This window comes from Phascolarctos cinereus, unplaced genomic scaffold, assembly GCF_003287225.1.
Source record: "Phascolarctos cinereus isolate Bilbo 61053 unplaced genomic scaffold, phaCin_HiC Scaffold_5;HRSCAF=322, whole genome shotgun sequence".
NCBI lineage: Eukaryota > Metazoa > Chordata > Mammalia > Diprotodontia > Phascolarctidae > Phascolarctos > Phascolarctos cinereus.
In genome coordinates this window covers 226970590-226991088 of record NW_027555958.1, presented here as the reverse complement: position 1 = coordinate 226991088, position 20499 = coordinate 226970590, and the positions used below count along the sequence as shown (strand labels likewise).

Below are 20499 nucleotides of genomic sequence, written 5' to 3'. Positions count from 1 at the left end.
AATATCACATTGAATCTCTCATCTCGATGCCTTTGAATAGACTGGGTCTCATGCCTGAGTACATTCCCTTTTCACCTCTTCCTATTATTATCTGTAGCTCCCTTCAAAATTCAGTTCCAGCACCACCTCCTATGGAGGTCTTATCTGGTTTGTGCCAGCTGTGAATACTTCTCCCACTGAAATTATATTTTATTTCTTTTGTATACAGCCTGTACTTACTTTTCTGTGTGATTGGTGTTTCCCCCAATAGAATGAAAGCTTTTTGAGCGAAAAGTCTGTTTCATTTTTGTCTTTGTATTCACCTAGTAGAGTACCTGGAACAAAGAAGGTGCTCAATAGAGGCTTGTTGAGGAATAGGAAGGTGGTGCAGCCCTTGAGTTAGGAGGACCTGAGTTCAAATGTGGCCTCAGATACTTACTGGCTGTGTGACCCTGGGCAAGTCACTTAACTCTGACTGCCTCCCCCCAAGAAATACATGCTTATTGATTAATTAAATATTTGTTGAATTGAATTACATGGTTCTCAGAGGGGAATGGAAATCATTAATTTATGCACATTGAAGAGAGGATAATTTTAAGTCAGTGGGTTATTTTAAGATTATAGCTTAGTGAAAGAAGGTTTTAAGAGGATATGGATCATGGCTTGAATTCTAAAATACTAGAAAAGAGAGAGTAAGGTCTTCCAAGCATGATAAGTAGTTTGTGTGAATGAGAAAAGAGCAAAATGGTTTAAGAGTTAGTAAGTAAGATAGGTTTTGCTGGCTAGTGTAAAGGGTACAGGTAAAAGGAAGAAGCCAGAGAGGGTGGATATTTTAGAGCCTTAAATCCTTTAGATCAGAATCTATTCTGGGCAATGGGGAGCCAATGGATATATATGAATAGATCCGTAATCAATTTATATGAGTAAATTATCACACAAGGCACTCATACCACAAATGGTACATGTTAGTATATAATCTAGCTGAAGAATATTTGATGATTTCAATGAGACAGTCTGGAAGCCCTCTGAAGAAAAGATTGAAATAATCAGAATTTGCTTAAATGGAGTCTGGACAAGAACTTTAAGGGCTGAGTTAAGAGAAATGGATGGGGCTGTGCTATTGCCAAGTAGCAGGACTTGGCAATGGATCAGGCAGTCTTTAAAAAAAAGTCCACATGATCAAGATACTTTTGATTCTGTCCAAAGTAGGGGTTCTTACTCTTTTTTGTGTCATAGACCCCTTTGGCAGTTTTTTGAATCATATGGACCCCTTCTCAGAATAATGTTTGTAAATGTACAGAATAAAATACATAGGGATTATGTACAAAGGAATCGATTATATTGAAGTACAGTTATCAAAGTATTAAAAATGAAACCTCTGAAATCTGTCCATGGGTAAGAGGTCCATGGAGGAATCCCTGATCTAGAGGATAAGCACTGATCCATCCACTCTGTCCCTCATTTGACTCACATCTGTAAAGTTAGGATTAAGAATATAATCTATAGCCAAAGAACAGAGCAAAGCTAACTGATCCCATATGGAATCTATGAATTTGGCCTTATTAACATTCTTCTGTATTCATTCAGTAATCATTTCTTAATAGACTATGTGCAACTTAGTCTGCTAGGGACTTAAGAAGACAAAAAGATAAATAAGACTTAATTCCTACCTTCAAAGTATAGGAATTTAATAGGAGAGAGAAGGTCTTCAGGAATAAGGATAATACAAAATAAAATGTAAGAAGTATCCAAAAGAGGCATAAGCAAAGTATTATGAAGATTCATTGGAGGAAGAGATACCTTTTCACTGGGCAAATCAGGAAAAACTTCATGGAAAAGGTAGAAACTGATCTGGGTCTTTAAGGATGGTTAGGATTGGGGGAAGGGAAAAAGCATCCTTAGCATAGAGAATACTGTGAGTGAAGGCGGGAGGGGGGAGGCTAAAGAATATTGGATATTTGAAGCATGATGAGCAGTCTGATTTAGGTGGTACAAAGAGTACATGAATTGTCATGTGAGATAAGGATGGGGGTAAGTTGGTTGGAGGGCCAGATTCCTGAGTTCAGGCCCACATTTGGTTTTTATTCAGTGAGCTAGAGGGAGTCATTTAATGTTTTCATGTTGTTGACTCATGTGCTCAGAGTCATGAATAAAGAAGATGAATCTAGCACTGGTACATAAGATGGACTAAAGAGTGAAAAGACTGTAGATGTACAGTAGTTAAGAGACTATTTATTGGGATGAGCTAGACATGATGGTGAGGGGCCTGAATTAGGTTATTGGCAGTGGAAATAGAAGGGGAGAGACTAGGGGGGCAGAGATAAGAGATGCTGTGGAGGGAGAATTGACAGGACTTGGTGACTGGATGTGGAAGATGAGGAAAAGGGAGGAGTCATAGATTCTACTGAACTTACAAACATGGGTGATTATCCACAGACTAATTGTGGAAGCTAAAGAACAAAGAATCCTCAAAAATCACTCCGAGACAGCAAACAGATGGTAATGCTGTTGGAGGTACATTTACTGTCCACATCACTCTCTTGCTACTTATGATAATAGTTGTTAATAATAATAATAGCTAAAATTTAATAGTGTATACTGTGTGCCAGGTACTGTACTAAGTACTTTATGATTATCATTATCTCATTTATTCCTCACAACAACCTTGACATGTAGGTGCTATTATTATCCCCACTTTACAGATGAAGAAACTGAGGCAGAGTTGAAATTACTTTCCCAGGGTCACACAGCTAGTAAGTGTCTGAATCTGGATTTGAACTCAGATCTCCCTGACTCCAGGTGCAAGGATTTACCCAATGTTCCACCTAGTTGCCTACATTTATTACTTATTGCCTTACATCATTAGTTACTTTTTAAAGTTTCTACATTTTATCTCCTCAACTTGACTTGTTAGCTTCTTGTGGGCAGAAATGTGTGTCTTACATTTCCTCAGCACCTGGCAAAATGTAGTGCTTATCATGGGTACTTGCTAAGATTTTGTTTTATTGACTGTATGTGAAGATCAGGAAGCCACCCAAAATAAGTAGCTGAAATGGATTGATCACCTAATAGGTGTTCAGGATCATAGTCAAAACCATATGTTTTAGCTGAGTGTCTTTTAGCTAAGTGATGAACAGGCTAGAATATCTTTAGCCAGTGACCCTAATTAGATCATAACTCAAACCTCCGTGGATTGCAGATCACCAGTGACATGCAACCTGTTCATGTGGTCACTAGCTTTCCTACTGTGGCATGAGGATGATTGGAGCATGGAGATTTAATAAAATATACACACCTATTTGAAGAACTCTGCAGAGAAATGAAGGAAACTTTCCTTTAGTCCGACTTTGAAATGGGGGAACCCTGAAATATGGGTTTATTTGAAGTGGCATCTTTGTTTAGGTGTAGCAGGCTTCATTACAGTTTGCCACAACTGTGCCACAGCAGTGACAGGCTCTTGATAAAACCTACAGTTAAGAAGAATGATTCACATATTTTAGACCTTGCCTGATATACTATTTTTGTTGTTGCCATTTCCTAATTTTTGTAGGTGGTGGCTCTAGGAGAAGTACCAGATGGGACTGTGGTCACAGTCATGGCTGGTAATGATGAAAATTATTCTGCTGAGCTCCGAAATGCATCTGCTGTCATGAAAAACCAAGTAGCAAGATTCAACGACCTGAGATTTGTGGGCCGAAGTGGAAGAGGTGAGGCTTTTAAAAAGATGATGTATGCTATGTTGGAGCACTTTGCAAATCTTAAAGCATTACCAAATCAGCTATGGTAATGATGATGATGGTGGTGATGATGATGATGATGATAATGATGATGATGATGATGGTGGTGGTGGTGGAGATGTAATCAAAACACTAGAATCCTGAAATGAAATACATATAAACTTTTTTAAAAAAATAAAGCAACAGCCTTCTTTTCCCCAATAGGGGTGGCTCATGTTTTATTTGAAGACCCAGTCCAGGTAACATTTATTATTTTTTTTGACTCCTTTAATCTTTCGGATTTGTTTCACAAGTTTGAAAATTTGAATTTTTTTTTCAGAGGAACTTGTTATTAAATTTGTTGGGCACATGAGGGTGAGGTACAGAGGAAGGAAGTTTTCATAGGTTCAAGTTCTGGGTTACAGGGAGTCAGATAACGGAGTTCATTGAGTGGCAAAGGGGGAAGAGAAATACATATTTTTAGTTTCTTGATGGAAGCCCAATTGCTCTTAAGTCATAACAATTTGTCATTATATTCTTCACTTATTGTGTGTGTCATGGCATCATAGATTGAGATCTGGAGTTGGAATATGACTCTATAACAAGGCTTCTTAACGTTTTTATTATCATGAATTCCTTTGGTAATCTGGTGAAGCCTATGGACTTCTCAGAATAATGCTTTTAAATGAATAAAATAAAATACATAAGGAAATCAATTATACTGAAATACAGTTATCAAAACATTTTTTAAAAATAAGTTTGCATTTCCCAGGTTAAGAATCCCTGTTCTATGGAGACAGCAAAATAGCATGATCATTGTTTACTTTCAAAGTAAGAATGCATAGGCAGAGACATAACTAGCAATTTTTGCACCTGGGGCAGCACAAACTGTACCTCAGGATAAGGAGCACAAAATGAACCCTTAAATCTACTTTTAAAGCCAAAATCCTGGAAGCCACTGCGGGGAGGGGTAGATGCCTGGGGCCACAGAGAAGTTACAGCTTTGGAGTCCACTGTGAAGGAGAGACAAGCAGGCAGGTCAGAGATGGGAAGGTGGTCATCTTGGATGTGGGGTGGCAGTGGGAAGCAGGCCATCTGGTAGATTCCTGCTTTTAACCTATTCTTCTTGCTAAGTGCTAAGCCCTATTGTTGCTCTAGTACTATAAGTATTTTTAGGATTTTCTAAATTTGAAATCCTGAGTACAAAACCCCAATTGCCCCATTCTAGTTCAGGCTCTTTGCACTTGCCTTGCCCTTTCCATTGGTGACTGGCATTTACCTTTGCAGTAAGATTTTTTAAAAAATTGGATTGAGTGTAAACTTTTAATGCATCAACTTGCTTTACTTCAGCATGACTGTGGAATTGGTGAGCCTGATAAATGATCATGACTCTGAATGTCCCTTTGGTATTTAAGGATTTCCTCTCATCTGAAATCTATACTGAAATTGTAGGAAGCCTTTTAAAAGATGGTAAATAGAAAATAATTTCCTTTTAGCCGTTTTGCAGCTGCTTCATAATTGGAGTTAATGATGGAAAGGATGTCTCTAAGGAAACCAGTTCTTCAGTTTTCACAGGATTCTCCTGAGACAATCCTATGTATCATCTCCCTATTAGACTTAATGTATTTATTTGTTTATTTAAACAAATATTTCAATTTTAAGCCCTCTTATGAGGAAAGAAAAATCAATCCCACTGTGTGCTGCAAATTCAGTTAAAAAAATGCAAATTCTCTTCTGGAATAGCTGGAACAAAATAGTGGGTCATAGGAAATGAGAGGCTCCAGTTTTTAAACAAAGTCCAAACTGACTGCTCTTAAGTTTGGATCAGATGTCATATTATTACTATTGTAAAAGCTTGATAAGGGAGACTCAAGAAGAGCTGTTTCCGATGAGTAGTTTTAGTTTACTTTCTAGGAACAAGGCCAAGAAGTTGTACTTTTAAACTTTTTTTTAAGAACAATTATGCATGATAATGAGATACTGTCATAGAGAGGTCGTTTGAAATAAAATGAAGCTGGATCTCTCCACTGAATCAAAGCAAAAGGTGTTATTTCTGCATCATGTTTAAGTTAACTTCATTTAAAAAAAAGAGCTGTTCTATCTTTCTATTGAATGATTAAGTTTAAAATCTCTTTGACTCAGTCACTAGCACAGCCTCACATTAAAAGTACAGTACAGTATTTCTTTTCTCTAATAAGCACATGGAAGAATATCCTGGACTCCCTGTGTGTTCTCAATCTCATTTGAGTCCTGTGAAATATTATTTTCTATTAAAAGAGAGGAAATGGAGTTTAGTATTTAAGGAATCAACACAATTTCTATTTTACTTTTCATATTCAGGCTAGTGTTTTCATTTATAGTGCTTTTGTATTATATAGACTCTGTATATGTTTTCTCTGATCAATTTGAGTAGAAACTATGGCAAAGTGATAGTGTACTTTGTAAACCCTCAACATATTTATTTAAGAAACTTCAAAGAGAAACAAAGGGTGTGCACTGTTTTACTATATTGGCTTTCTGAGTTTTGGCTGGTTTCCCAAATAGCAATTTTTATATTTAAAAAAAAAAAGACAGACTTAACTGCTTGCAGACTTTTCACGCATGGAAGATGAAGAAAGCTTCTTTTGATGAAGTGTAATTATGTCCAAACAGAGCTGACCCCCTCCCCCTATATTTCTTATGATCTTAACTGAAGAAAGTAGGGTTTTTCCTTTGAAGCAGCCGGGACTTGGTGGAGGATCTGAAATGCTACAGTCTGCTGCCAGAGGCAGGATGGAGAAATTGGTCCAGACTTGTCTTAGAGACTTCTACGAGAGAGAGAGAGAGAGAGAGAGAGAGAGAGAGAGAGAGAGAGAGAGAGAGAGAGAGAGAGAGAGAGAGAGAGAGAGAGAGAGAGAGAGAGAACACTAATAATAGATTATTTTATCAGTACCTACAATGTATTAAAGGAAACAGTTAACAGCAAACATAAGTCAGGAGAAAAAAATATCATCAAGAGAATATTGATAACATGAATCAAACATTGTTTTTAAAATGAGTAAGTTGTTTTTCAGTGACAGGAAGCTCTCTAACTTGTATCTCTTTGTACCTGATCTGGTTTATTGCACCTTCCCCCCCCCCAGTTTCCTCTTTGATAATCATGCATCTTTATCTCTAAAATAAGGGAACTGTCCTAGAAGGCCTTTGAGGTCCCTTTTATCTCTAGATCTATTACCCTATGATCTAGATTTTTCTTAAGTTGTGGAGACCAGATCAATACCCTGCTACCACCATACCTCTCCAATTCTGCCTCCCCACTCACTCATATATATCTATATCTATATCTATATCTATATCTATATCTATATCTATATCTATATCTATATCTATATCTATATAAATATATACACATAATATGTATATATGTACACATATGTATATGTATATATGTGTATGCACATATATTTGTGTATATTTATACATATATATGTATGTATGTATGTATAATATTTTTTCCTTTGCTCTTGAAGAAATGGTGAGAATTTTCCAGGGCTACATTGTATTTTTCCTTCAGTTTGGGAAAGATAACCAAATCTACTTCATGACAACATATTACAGAAAGTCATATAACTATTATAATTTGGCCATGCAAAACTCCACTGATGCCTAACACTTTTGGACTTGTTTTGCAATCAGATATTGGTTAGATAATGGCTTCAGTGAAACTTCTCTTATACACCTGTGGTTGAGAACTGCACATAGTTTCAGATCATGCTTTCCTTTTCTTTTTTCATCGTGAACTCAACAAACGTGAACATTTCAATATTCCAAGAACAACAAAAGAGGATTGTATGTGAAACTTTGAACTTGTTAGTACAATTGTTTTTAGGTGTACCTAAATTTAAGAGGGTAGCAACAGAATTGCTCTGTCTCCTTCTGAATTTCTTTTGGTTTTCTTCGGTATATTTTAAACAATTTGTTGTTGCTACTCCCTTCTTCCTTCCTTCCTTCCTTCCTTCCTTCCTTCCTTCCTTCCTTCCTTCCTTCCTTCCTTCCTTCCTTCCTTCCTTCCTTCCTTCCTTCCTTCCTTCCTTCCTCCCTCCCTTTCTTTCTCTATCATTAACCACTTGTAGTTACTACCTATTGCTTCATAACAAATACATTTAATTAAGCAATACCAATCAACACTTTGGTTGTGTCAGAAAATGTTTGCCTCATTCTGTGCTAATGTAGTGCATCCAGCATCTTTGCCAAGATGCATTTGCTACTAGCCTTCTCCAGTCATTACTGGTCACTCCTCATGTGTTCCTTTTTCTGCCTTCACATTTTCAAAAGACCAGTGATTACTTGGCTTTAAAAAAGCCCTAACAAAATTCATGCTCTTTTTCATGTCAAACACAACTTTAAATTCAAGTCAATAAACATTTTTAAAGAACCTACTACATGTATACAAAACACCGTATTAGTCTAAGAGAGAACAGAGCCAAAATAGAAGGGTATTTCCTGTACTAAAACAGCATTCCCCCCTTGTTATGCTTGACAGTCCCTCAGGCTACCATAATGATTGTCTGTCAATGTTAGCCTCCTGTGGTTACAACTGAAAATATAGGACTTGAGGATGTAGTTCAGAAGTAACCCCCAGATAAGTTTCTGGCTGATGAAATTAGTAAATCAGCACTAAAAGTAGTTGTTAGTTTCCAGGAGTAAAGAATATATATATTTTTAAGAGTATGTCAAAGGCTAATAAAAAAGGATGTGTGGAAAAGATACTTCTTTTGGTTGATAAAAGATATCCAGGAAATAAAGCAAGACTTTATCTGAGGAAAGCATAAATATCAACATAAAGACATAACCTACGAGTTTGCCATTATTTTGGAATAGAGTGTTAATTCCTATGTTGGTTGACATTCCCTGATTTTGTCTTCAGTATTACCTACATCTTGTTTCAAAAGAACAGCAGAGTGGGAGGAATCTCTGTTAAAAAAAATTAAATGTTAAGCACATCTTGTTCTTTGGGATTTGATTTTGAAACAGCTGTAATTTAAAAGCTTATTTCTTCCCCAGAACCACTACCCACATCTTTATTTGAGAAGGATAAATTGGGGCAATATAGGAAACTGGTTCCACTTTGAAAATTTGCATTAGTTTTTAAATTGTAGACTAAATGTCTGGAATGGTGCAGATTCTCTTTTGCATAGAATGTTGCCTTTGAATTAGGGGAAAAATAATACTTTTCAACCTTAAAATGGAATCATAAGGTTTCAAAATATAAATAGGTTCAAAACAAGCTTAGCTAAGTTTGTAGTTGATGCCTATAATCAGTTAATAATAGAATCTAAGATTACTTGGGGGCACATCTTTAGCCTTTTAAAAATATTTTATCTTGCCTTTTGTTTTCACATGACAGTCATTTTTGGATAAATTCCCCAACCACACCCACCCCACCTTGCAAAAAAAAATAAATTTGCCACTCCCCCTCCTTGCAAAAAAGAAAAAAAGAATAATTATCACAACTGAGTGACCATATTTGTTTAGTATATTCAACAGTCTGCACCTATAAACCCTCTCTCCACCCCCACCTTCTCTAGGTGGCATAGGGAATAGAGTGCTGGACCTGTAATCAGGAAGACCTGTGTTCAAATACAGCTTTAGACACTTAATTTTTATTACCCTTGGCAAGTCACTTGACCTCTGCCTGCCTCTGTTTCTTCATTTATAAAACGAGGATAATAATAGCACCTGTCTACCAAGTTTGTTGTAAAGATCAAATTAGATGATATTTGTAAAGTGCTTTGCAAACCTTAAAGCATTATATACATGTTGCAGTTACTATTGTTGTTATTGTTACTACTGCTATTACTACTACTACTATTCTTTAAAGGATGGAAGTCAATTGCGTTATCTATCCTCCAGGATCAAGTTTAGTTATTCTGATTACTCAGACTCCACTTCCTTTTAGTATTATTTTCATTGACATGCTTGTAGACATTGTCTATGTTGTTCATTTGGTTCTCCTTACTTTGCATCACTTTGTGTAAGTCATCCCCATGTTTAGCTGAGTTGCTCATATTTGTCATTTCTTCCAGGACAATAATATTCCATTACGTGTGTATAACACAACACTGTTCAGCTATTCCCCAATCAATAGCATCTACATTGTTTCCAGTTTTTTGCCATGAATATTTTGCAATACTCTGTTTCTTTCTGGCTTTTATGTCTTTAGGGTACGCGCCCAGTAGTGTGTCTGTAGACTTTTGAGATCAATGCTATGGAAACAAATACTATCTTTCTCCAGAAGTCATCAGAGATTGCTCATGTTTAGAAATTGTAGACCTGATCCACTTGAACCACTGATCTGAGCCAGGATGGTGAAGTATAAAGATTTCTGGATTTGAAGTCAAAGAGCTGGGTTCACAACCTATGCTACTTCTTGTGACATCAGACAAATCCCTTAACTTCTATCTTTCCTCATGTGTGAAATGTCAGAATCAGACTGGACCCCTGAAGCCTTTTCAGCTCTAAATCTATTCTTACCAGATAAAATCAGTTTTATCTTAGAGATCCAGATCCTTATGGATTTTTCTGTATTGGAGGAATAATCTCAATTCTTTTATTCAACTTCTCAATTTCAAATTTTTAAACACTGAACATAAAGGAAATTTATATGTATATATTTTAGGTTATCACTGATCTCTTCCTGTCCTGTTCTTCTCTTCAGCCATATCAACTGGCCTTTAGTTTGGAGAAAGATAATTTGGATTCTTTAAAACATATATTTCATAATTGACAATCACTGGAAATGTGATGTATTAAAGGCCACACTTCAAAAGTAGGTGTCTTCATCACCTTGCTCTAGATTTTTGCTTCTATTCATTTCAAACACACTGAACTGGGGGACATTTCTCTACTTAGGAAAGATTCCCCACCTCTTAAAAGATTCTTTAATATTCCGGAGGAATATTCTTCTGCATTTTCTTGGCCATTGGAAAAATATAGCCTAGGAGACCTAAAGCCACATGCTCGGTAACAAATGATGTGTGTCTTAAACAGATTTTAGGAACCTCCACGGCCTGGTTTGAAAAGAAAACCCAGTCACTAGACTTGACAGCCAAAGACCTGTTCTGCATTAAGCCTTATGTATAACCTGTTCCATATTAGGCTTTGAAAAGATTGCATTAAGTTTTGCATTGCTACATATTGTTTAAGATTTGTGTTTTGATTTAATGCTCTCAGAGCTCAATGAAGGGAAAGAGTCACTGGTCAGAAAAAAAAAAGCTTTTTAAAAGGTTCTGGTCCAGAAGCCATCTCAGTGGGCAGCAAGGCCTCAGACTGCTGAATGTTTTATTGAGTCACTCTTATACGCCTACCCTTTCCTGTCTTGTAACAGTTTGCAGTTTTGACTATCTGACATTACTAACCGTTGCATATCTAACAGATTACAACTGTCAGTGAGTCTGCATAACAGAGGCTGGTGTCTTCTTATGGGGAGAACATACATTCAAAGCTCATATTGCAATTTCCCCTGTCTTTTCTTTCCTCCTTTTCATCACCTTCTGCCCAGGAATCTGAATCATCAGTTGTGATATTTCAACAAAGTGTGGGGGACCCCTCCTAAAAGTTAAAATTCAAATGTACATTTGGGGGATGCCACATATATCTGGCACACAATAAGCCACTGTCAGATGATTGTTTCAGGGCTTAATAGTGGGGACATATGTAAAGGGGGGTGGTTGGAATTGGGGGTGGAGGAAATCTTTGTTCCAGTAATGATGAAATCATCATCATACCACGGGCACATTAAGGCCAGGACAGGAGACACTAGCTCCCTGTTAAAATGATTCCCATAAGAACTTGACTCTTTCATCTTCTTATTGTAGTGCAGTTAAGCAAATGAAATGTTAAAACCATGTGAAGTAAATAACATAATCAACAATGATTTACTATTGTTCTCTCATAGGGTTGTGACCCAAACCTAAATAAAGGCTTCTAAAATTGTCTGGGTTTGGATGTGTTCCTGATGTTACAGAAAACCGAAAGGAAGAGAAAACTCCAAGAGTGGGCTGTGGCTTTTGTTTTTATTACCATTACTGCTACTGCTCAGCACTTTTAAAACCTGGAACTGCCTTACTCTTCATGTTGCATGATGGATCAAGGCAGTCATGTCTAATGCTGAGGCTGCTGTTATGTCGACGGGCAAGTCTAGCGACTATTTAAAACTGCAGGTGGAGAGAGGGCTTATAATTGAGAATTAGAAATGCTTTGTCTTGGGTTTGGACGATGGGAGCTCATTTTCATACAATCAGAGATCATAAGACTGTAGGGTTTTTCAGAGTTCCTCTACCTAGTACAACCTCCTCATTTTACACATGAAGAAACAGAGGGGAAGGGAGGTTAAGCAAAAGCCTGATGTGGAAGAGCTGGGATTCTGACCTGGAGACCAAAGTCCTTTGATTCTAAATTCTGCTATTTTTACCATACAATGCTGTCTCTTCAGATATGGGGAAATCATACTTTGAAAACCTTCATAGCTGCATTGAAATTGACAATTGCTTCTTTCTTGTATTTATTATGGATTATTCTGTCTTTCCATCTGCAGGAAAGAGTTTCACCCTGACAATAACTGTCTTCACAAATCCCCCCCAAGTTGCCACCTACCACAGAGCTATTAAGGTTACAGTAGATGGGCCTCGGGAACCAAGAAGTAAGTACTTGCCTTTCTGTTAAATACAGTGATAGTACAGATAGATATGTGGAAAATGTACGCTCCTGAGTGGGGATATTGAATTCATGCTCAGCAACGTAGGTTTGGATATATGATTTCTTTACCAAATACACTATTTCCATCTAACTTCAGTGGAGGAACAGTTAAAAACAATTCCCAGTTAGTGGGAAATAAAATTACAGACCCATCCTTTGCCGCAAGACAACTAATGCATCTGAGACACTGGGAAGAGAATTCATAATCATTCTTTAGCTGGAATTCAGTTTTATAAGAACTTCAATATGTTTGTTTCATAATAATGAACAGACTAGCTCCACAAGGCCCAAGGTAGAAAACAACAAACCGTTAAAAAATCTTGGGCTCAGTCAAAAGCACTTGTATGTATTTCCCATGGTCTAAGAATGTGTTTTAACTCTTGTATTCGCCCACTCATTCCCTTTATAAAGAGCACACTCCTTAATTATAAAAAATTTATTTGCAAATGATAACTTGCTTGATTGTTACAACACAGTTGTTTGGTCATGTTCCAGTAATTGTTATAGATAGCTTCTGCTAACAGATATAGTCTGACTTGGTTTAATCTGTCTTGGTTTATTTGTCTGTCTGGGCATCCGGCAGCTTTAGCCAGCAATCTTTTTTACATCATGTACATACTCCACATGGGCCAATATGCCTTAATCTAAATTAAAGCAGATTTTTCAAAAATCCTCAGACAAACTGATTAGAACAAATCTGGAATACCTGTATTTAAATATATTTAGAGATTAAAGATTATTCGATGTATAAACCACATTAAAAAAATCATGTCAGTGAAAGCATCACTTTCACCACTCTCCCCTTTGATGAGCAAATACATGTGAGGCAGAGCCATTGCTCTTAACGAGTTTAATTTGTGGCAGAGGTACAGTTGGAAGAATGATTTGACACAGAGCAGCACACCTGTCTAGATGGCAAAAATTGACCACCTTTCCTTCCCTTACAATGGTGAAACAAAGGCTAGCAAGGTCTTGTCTCTGCTAGGACTACATGGCATCTCCATGAGTAGTGAGAATGATCACATACCTCTCCTATGGCTGCTGTCTCTCTTCATGAAGGCTGTCTGCCTGCCTGGGCTGGGGAGGTTTCCTGCTTCAAAACTGAGTCTTTGAGGTTTTTGTTTTCTCCTCCTTTCATGTGCATGGCATCCTTCCAAGTTCACAAAGTTGGGTCAGTGCTAGTTCTGCCTTTTCAGCTTGGGATCCTCCTATTCAGAGGTGGATGACCCACACATCTGTAAGAGCCTGAGGTTGTTAGACTTATAAGGGAGGTTAGCCCATTAGATGAATGAAGGATAGCTTCAGGGTTCTTGTCTGAATGTGCCTGGGGCTTTCCCTGACTTCGAAGTCAGGGATGACCACCTGTGTTGGAGAATACCTATTTGCCCATTTTATCCAACCCCTGAAGTCCTGGAGAGTCAGGGAAGTTCACTTGTAATATGCATAAAGTAGGGCACTTGTTATTTTAATATTTCTCCTTAAGTAACATACATCTTTTTAAAGGATGTTTCTTACTGATCTCAGCCTTCCTGTCTTGGTTTAGGGGAAAACAATATAAAGGATGAGTACATATGTGTTGGTAATTAGGAGTACTGAGAGGATAAATACAAGAAAAGATAGGTATGCCTTCAACTGGAATCAGTTTTCCTGAAGACATGACAAAATGGGAGAAGATACTATGACCTGGGAAGGAAATGATCACTTTAGGAGGAATGACACAGGAGGTCATCTTTATGTGACTGTTTTTTTTTTAAACATTTTTTGTTACATTTGAATTCAAAGCTGTTCCCTTCCCTCCCTCCCAAGTCTGCACTAGAAAAAGCCAAGATTTGACAGAGACATATATGAGAAACTTATAAAATACATAGTTGTATATATCACTTCTTTCTCTGGAGGTGGATACATCTTCCTTCATAGGTCCTTTGTAGTTGATTTGAATATTCATATAACTCAGAATAACCTGATCATTCACATTTACTCTTTGAATAATATGCTGTTACTGTATGCAACTGTATACAATGTTCTCTTGGTTCTGTTCATTTCATTCTTCATTATGTCAAGCAAGTCTTTCCATGTTTTTTGAAAATCAAACTGCTCATCATTTCTTATACCACACTAGTATTCCATCACAATCATATATCACAACTTATTCAGCCATTCTCCAAATGACAGGAATCCCCTCAATTTCCAATTCTTTGTTACCACAAAGAGAGCTGCTATAAATATTTTAGAATGTATGGGGTTTTTTTTCCATTTTTCCTTGATCACCTTGGGAAATAGACCTAATAATGGTATTGTTGGGTCAGAGGGTATACATAGTTTTATAACTCATTGGATAATTACAAATTGCTCTTCAAAATGGTTGGATCGGTTAACAGTTCGACCAACAGTGATTGCTTTTCAATATTATTCTGCTGCCCTGGGAAATTCACTTAGTTTTTCTGTGAAATGAGAACAGTAGTATTACTTTACAGAAATGAAGGGGGCAAAGTAGACCACCTAGCAGTGACCCTTTCCAATTTTAAAACCCACAGTCCTAATTTGTGGTGGGAATGAATTAGTTGATGTTTATCAAGAATACCAGTACTTTCAAACTGGAAAAAACTCTATTGGGGAAATTAAGGTTTTGGTGTGTGAAACAGTCACTTTGGCATCAACTTATGTTTAAGGTACCAAAGCTCTTTGGTTGACTAAATTCCTACTCTAACATTTCTGAATGACGTTTTATGGAAATCCAAGAGTTGTTTGTCTATGGGTAACTAGATGTCGTGTTCATGATATCATGGAGTACTTTTCAGGAGGGGAGCAGGAAGTGGAAAGTTGAAAACCCAGCAAATTCAGAACAAATTTCCAGGTGACTCCTGTATCAGAAGGCATCTTAAACAGGACCAGCTTTTCCAATTTGATTACTCAACACTGCATCTATCCTTTTCTGCCTTCCATTTCCCAGCAACCTTAGCTTTGCTGGACACCAAACATGCTTGGTATTCTGCTTTCCCCTTGCTCTCTCTCTCTTTAATTTCAAAGACTTCAGGTGTCTGAAGATGGAGAGTCATTTGTATTTTTCTACAAGGAATTAAGCAGTATTTTGTTTTAGAGAGAGTTCATCTAGTGTTAAATTAAGTGGACTGGAGCCCTCCAAAATTCATATTGTCTAGTTTTATAGTCCTTTCTTGCAGACAATGTGGAAAAACCTTTAGGAAGAAATTCCCTGAGAGCGAACCAGAGAATGAGTCCACTAATGAGAAAGTTTCAGATTTTTTTAAAAAATGTAGGATTTTTATTTTTTGAGTGGAAAATTTTGCCACAGAAACTAGTCTATTGTGATGGGTTGAACCAACTGAGGATTTTGCTCTCCTAATTTAGTGTTAATGGAATGTCACTCTTACCTAAAATGACTTGACTATCTGTTGAAGGCTTGCTCTTATCCTACCAACTCTTCCATCCAGCTTTTGTTTAAGTAGAGAATCAGAGAGTTAGGTTTTAGTTGGTACGGATTTTCTTTTTAATCAGCAGTTCTGCATATGACAGGTGAAATGTCTTGTTGTTTTGGAGGTTTCTTTATAGCAAGCCCTCAAATTCTCAAGAGATGAATAACTCTGTAAAGGAAACTGCCATACTACAGGTTTTACATAAGTGCTTGTTTCTCCTAGTGAGACGTCAGCTCCAATTTCTGCACATTAGTAAATGACACTAATCAGCAATATAAATAATGCCTTCAGCCTGCATCCACGTGGACTGGGGAAAGCAAAGTGGAACAGATGCTGATTATGATTCTATTATAACAAAACAAAACAACAACAAGGACAAAATTCCCTGCAGTTGGCCGTACTGCAGCCAAACAATGCCACCTCTCTGAGGTCTGGCCTATTGTCACATCTGTTGAGATCTTTGTATTCAGAAATCTGAAGGGCTTCATCTTTCTATGCTTTCTGTCTCTGGCAGCTGAACCGGTGTTGTCACTTCACAAACAACTCCTTTTCTTAATATACACATCTGGCGTTGGCAGTTGGACTAACTTCATAAGAGCACATGATCATCACTCATTACAAGATTAAAAAGTACCCCATGGCATCATTGATGTTTTTTGACTTTGATCTTTTGCAGTTGTGATTCATCTCAGTTATAAAACTTCCCTTTAAAGGAACATAGCCGATGACTTATTAGGACCTTCATCTTAAGTAGCGTAAACATGAAAACGGTGCACATCTTTACAGAATGTCATTTACTTTCCTTGCCAGCTTATCATTTTAAGACATGACATCATGCTGAAGATCCCAAATTTGTAAGTCTTGTTTTCAGGCAAGACTTTGTGACCTTATGTTGGTGAGTTAACTTGAGAGAATCAATAGCATGTACTTTTCCAAAGATGTCATCTTCAGCGCTGGCAGCAGTAATGTCACCAAAGATATCTTACTTGGTCAGACATCAGTTTCTGTTAGCAATCTGCTATCTGTTTAAGCACCTGGTTCCACCTCTCTGCCTAATTTAAAGGATTCTCATAAGGAAGAAGAAGCTTGGTAGCACAATCTATAGTTTGTTATTCTGGTGCTCTCAAAGAAGGGTAGCAGTATTGGTAAATACTACTGAGGATCTTTCATAAAGGGTTTTGTCAGCATGAGAGAACTCCCCATATGGGAACATCTTCCACCATTCCTTCATATTAACAATCCATCTATGACATAAGTTAAGTACTAGGGACTTCTTGCCTGAGGCACATTGAGGTAAGACGTCTTTTTATGATTGAACAATTATTTCATGTCAGTGGCAGATTTTGAACCCAGGTCTTCCTGACTTCATCCACTAGTCAGCCATTTCAACAAGTATTTGTTAAGCACCTACTATGTGATAGGCACAGTGCTAATTGCTAGGGATATAAAGAAATGTAAAAACACAGTCCTGCAGAAGGTAGGATCTATCCTGAAGCTTCAAGGAAGCCAGGAAACAGATGGGATGAGGGGAGAAGCTCATTCCACTCGTGGGAGGCAGCCGGTATAAAGGTACAGAGATGGAAGATAGAGTGTCCAGTTTGACATACTTCAAGTAGGCCTGTGTAGTTGTAAAGTGGGTGGAAGGGAATAAAGAGTAAGAAAACTAGGATGATAGGGAGGGGCAAACTTATGAATAGCTTTAAATGCCAAAAAGAGGACATTATATTTGATGTTCTAGGAAAGAGGTGACAGAGAATCACTAGAGAATATTGCCTCTGTTGGTAATATAGGAGATATTTTTAAAAATCCCTCCCCTCCTTTTCTGTCTCCATCTTTAATTTCTTTTTACTCCTTACATTCCAAATTTCATTTTAATATACCTTTTCTTGCCTTGTGTGAAGGAATAAGTCATAGCTCCATCCCTTTTCTTCCCCTCTCCCCTTGAATTTGGAAAACTTCCTTTCAGTCATAGTGGCCTTAGTTTGATTTGAATACTTTTGGAGCAGATCAGATGTATTTTGGGTAGGCTATACCATTTATAATCAATGTGGAAGCTGTTTTTTTCATCTGTTCAATGAATACTTATGGCCACTTCTTGCCCTATATATGCCACTTTATATTAGAAGAACAAAATTTGATCAATTTTCTTGGGGAAAAGATATTTACTGAACATTATGAATTAAAAAATGTTTCTATATACACAGGTGGTCATTGGACCACAAAAATGCTAAACAATTAATCTGGCTACATAGTCTAGTACATTCTTGAATGGACTAGCCTGGAAATTTTATTCTTTTTATACCTTCTAGCTTAGAAAATGCCTCTTTTCCTACGTATTTACAGGCATAATCCCCAGCATAAGCAAGTGAGAATCTGAGAATTCTTATGTGGACCCTAGGGAGCCGAATCATGTTTTTTGCCAAAGGAGAAAGAAAACCTTTGTTCTTTATACCTTCTTCTCTTCTATGTCCCTTTATTCTTATTCTGCTCCCTAGGTACTATCTGCATAGAAGAGATGAAACCCTTCAAATGCTTCTTTTCCTTGTCTTCTTTCTGTTCCTTCAGGCCGATGGTCCCAGGCTTAGGCTGCCACATTGCTTCTGCTTGGCCGTCTTCCCTACTTTCAAATGGGTCTAGAGTTTAGGGGAGTGGGAGGCCACCTGGGAGGGTAAGTATTTGGTCTTGTTTTTATAGTTAGGACTGCCTTAGTCCACTGGCTCACATTGCTAGGGGAAGAAGCTTGAGTGTTTCAGCTGACGCTGTGTGTTATTTTTTTCATTCCCTTGCATGCTCAGCTCCCTTGGTCTTGGATTATTTACTTAACTCCTCGGAGAAATTTTCTCTACTCCCTATTCTGGAGGCATTTTCAGAAAGAGAAGTAAGGTTTACTGTTTTAAATATTGAGTTCTGAGACAGAACAGTTCAAGCAAGGCATTATCTCATTTTTCTACAATGTACCTCCCTTTATAGAATCTCAATTGAGATTCTATGCCTTATTAAGCCTTATTAAGCACTTACAATTCGCCAGACACTGTGTGTACAAAGACAGGCAAAAACAGTCCCTGCTGTCAAGAAGCTTACAGTCTACTGGGGGACACAACATGCCAACAACTATATACCATCAAGATATATACAAAGTAAACTGGAGGTAATGTCAGAGGAATACACTAAGATTAAGGAGCACTGGGAAGGGCTTCTTTTAGAATGTGGGATCCTGTCTTCTGAAATAAGCCTTCACTAGAAGGCTTCCATGGTGGAAGACTTACTATCTCATCAGTAGCCCATTCCATTTTAAAACATCTCTAAATGTTAGACATTTTTCCTTGCATGGCACTTAAATCTCCTTCTACCTTTGGCTTCTGGTTCTCCTGTTCAGGGCCTAGCAGAACAAGTCTAATCCTCTCTTCAAATGTGACTTGAAGATGGCTATCATATCTTCCCTAGGTTTTTTTGTTTCTAGTCTAAACATTCTCAGTTCTTTCAAATTACATTTGTGTGGAATGATTTCTAGTTCTTTTACCATACTGGGCACTTTCCTTTAGATATGATCTAGCCGATCGATATCCTAAAAATATGGCAACCACATTTCAAAATCATTGCAGAATACAGAGACTATCTTCTTCTTTGTTTCAAACTTTGTGCATCCATTAACGTGCTTAAGATCTTATTGACATTTTTCGCTACTATGTCACAACTGTTAACTCATGTTGAGTTTGCAATCCAAAGTATTTTTCACATTATTCTTTTTTCATTCTTTATAAATGTGTGTGTGTGTGTGTGTGTGTGTGTGTGTGTGTGTGTGTGTATGTGTATCTCCCATCTTGTAGTTGACTTTTTGGATCTAAGGGTAGAAATTTACATTTATCTCAATTTAATTTCATTCCTGTGACTGTCATTGTGATAATAAAGGAATGAAGGCAATTGAGGGTTAAGTAGTTTCTACTCCTCATTTCAGATTCTTTCTGTAGAAGCTCAGCCATAATCCTTCCTCCTTTTTTGTGGTGCTCTGATACTCCAGGAGTTCTGCGGGGTGAGAGAGTTGAATATTTTTAGACTTTCAGTGAGGGGCTGGCTCCATGGCATTCGGTTGCTCATCACTGATGGATGCTTATTTAAAGGCTGTCAACATGTGAGGTAAGGCAGAGAATAAGTAAAAATGTGTTGGATGAAGGGATTAAAGAAGAAGCTACCAAGGGCAGATGGTATGCCTAAAACAGGTCCAGCATCCAGAGTCTTTCTGTTTGCAGGAACAGTTTGGAAACCTTATTACAGGCCTTGGACTATACCTCTGAAGACCCTTACTCTTTAGTTTTGAATGTAAGATGTTGGCAGCAAGGGTCTTGATTTCCTTGACTCACAGAATTCTTCCTGAGTTCTTTGCTGTCACTGCCTGTGAGGTGCATACATGCACCTTGGGCTTGTTCAAATACTACACTCTTTATGTACTCCACAGTCAACCCAGATGAATAGGAGTTTGCCTGGAATGGATGGTAACCATTTGACCAACCGACCTGTAAAACATGTAGTAATGTTTGAAGGTTTTTTTTTTAAAGGGGTAGGGGGTATTGTCTTTTAGACTTACTGAAATAATAGTTCTTAGGACACTCCCTGCCCCCCTCCCTACCCACATGCCTCCA

General features: G+C 37.5%; 1 protein-coding gene across 2 annotated transcripts in view; it reads left to right on the top strand.

Moving 5' to 3' along the window:
* RUNX2 (RUNX family transcription factor 2) overlaps positions 1 to 20499 on the top strand; it is a 173617-nt gene that overhangs the window by 10377 nt on the left and 142741 nt on the right. For both annotated transcript variants that reach the window (XM_078155334.1, XM_020993833.2), the window contains exons 2-3: positions 3530 to 3686; positions 12271 to 12375. In XM_078155334.1, coding sequence (XP_078011460.1) covers positions 3530 to 3686; positions 12271 to 12375 — 262 coding nt within the window. The remainder of the gene's footprint in view (positions 1 to 3529; positions 3687 to 12270; positions 12376 to 20499) is intronic.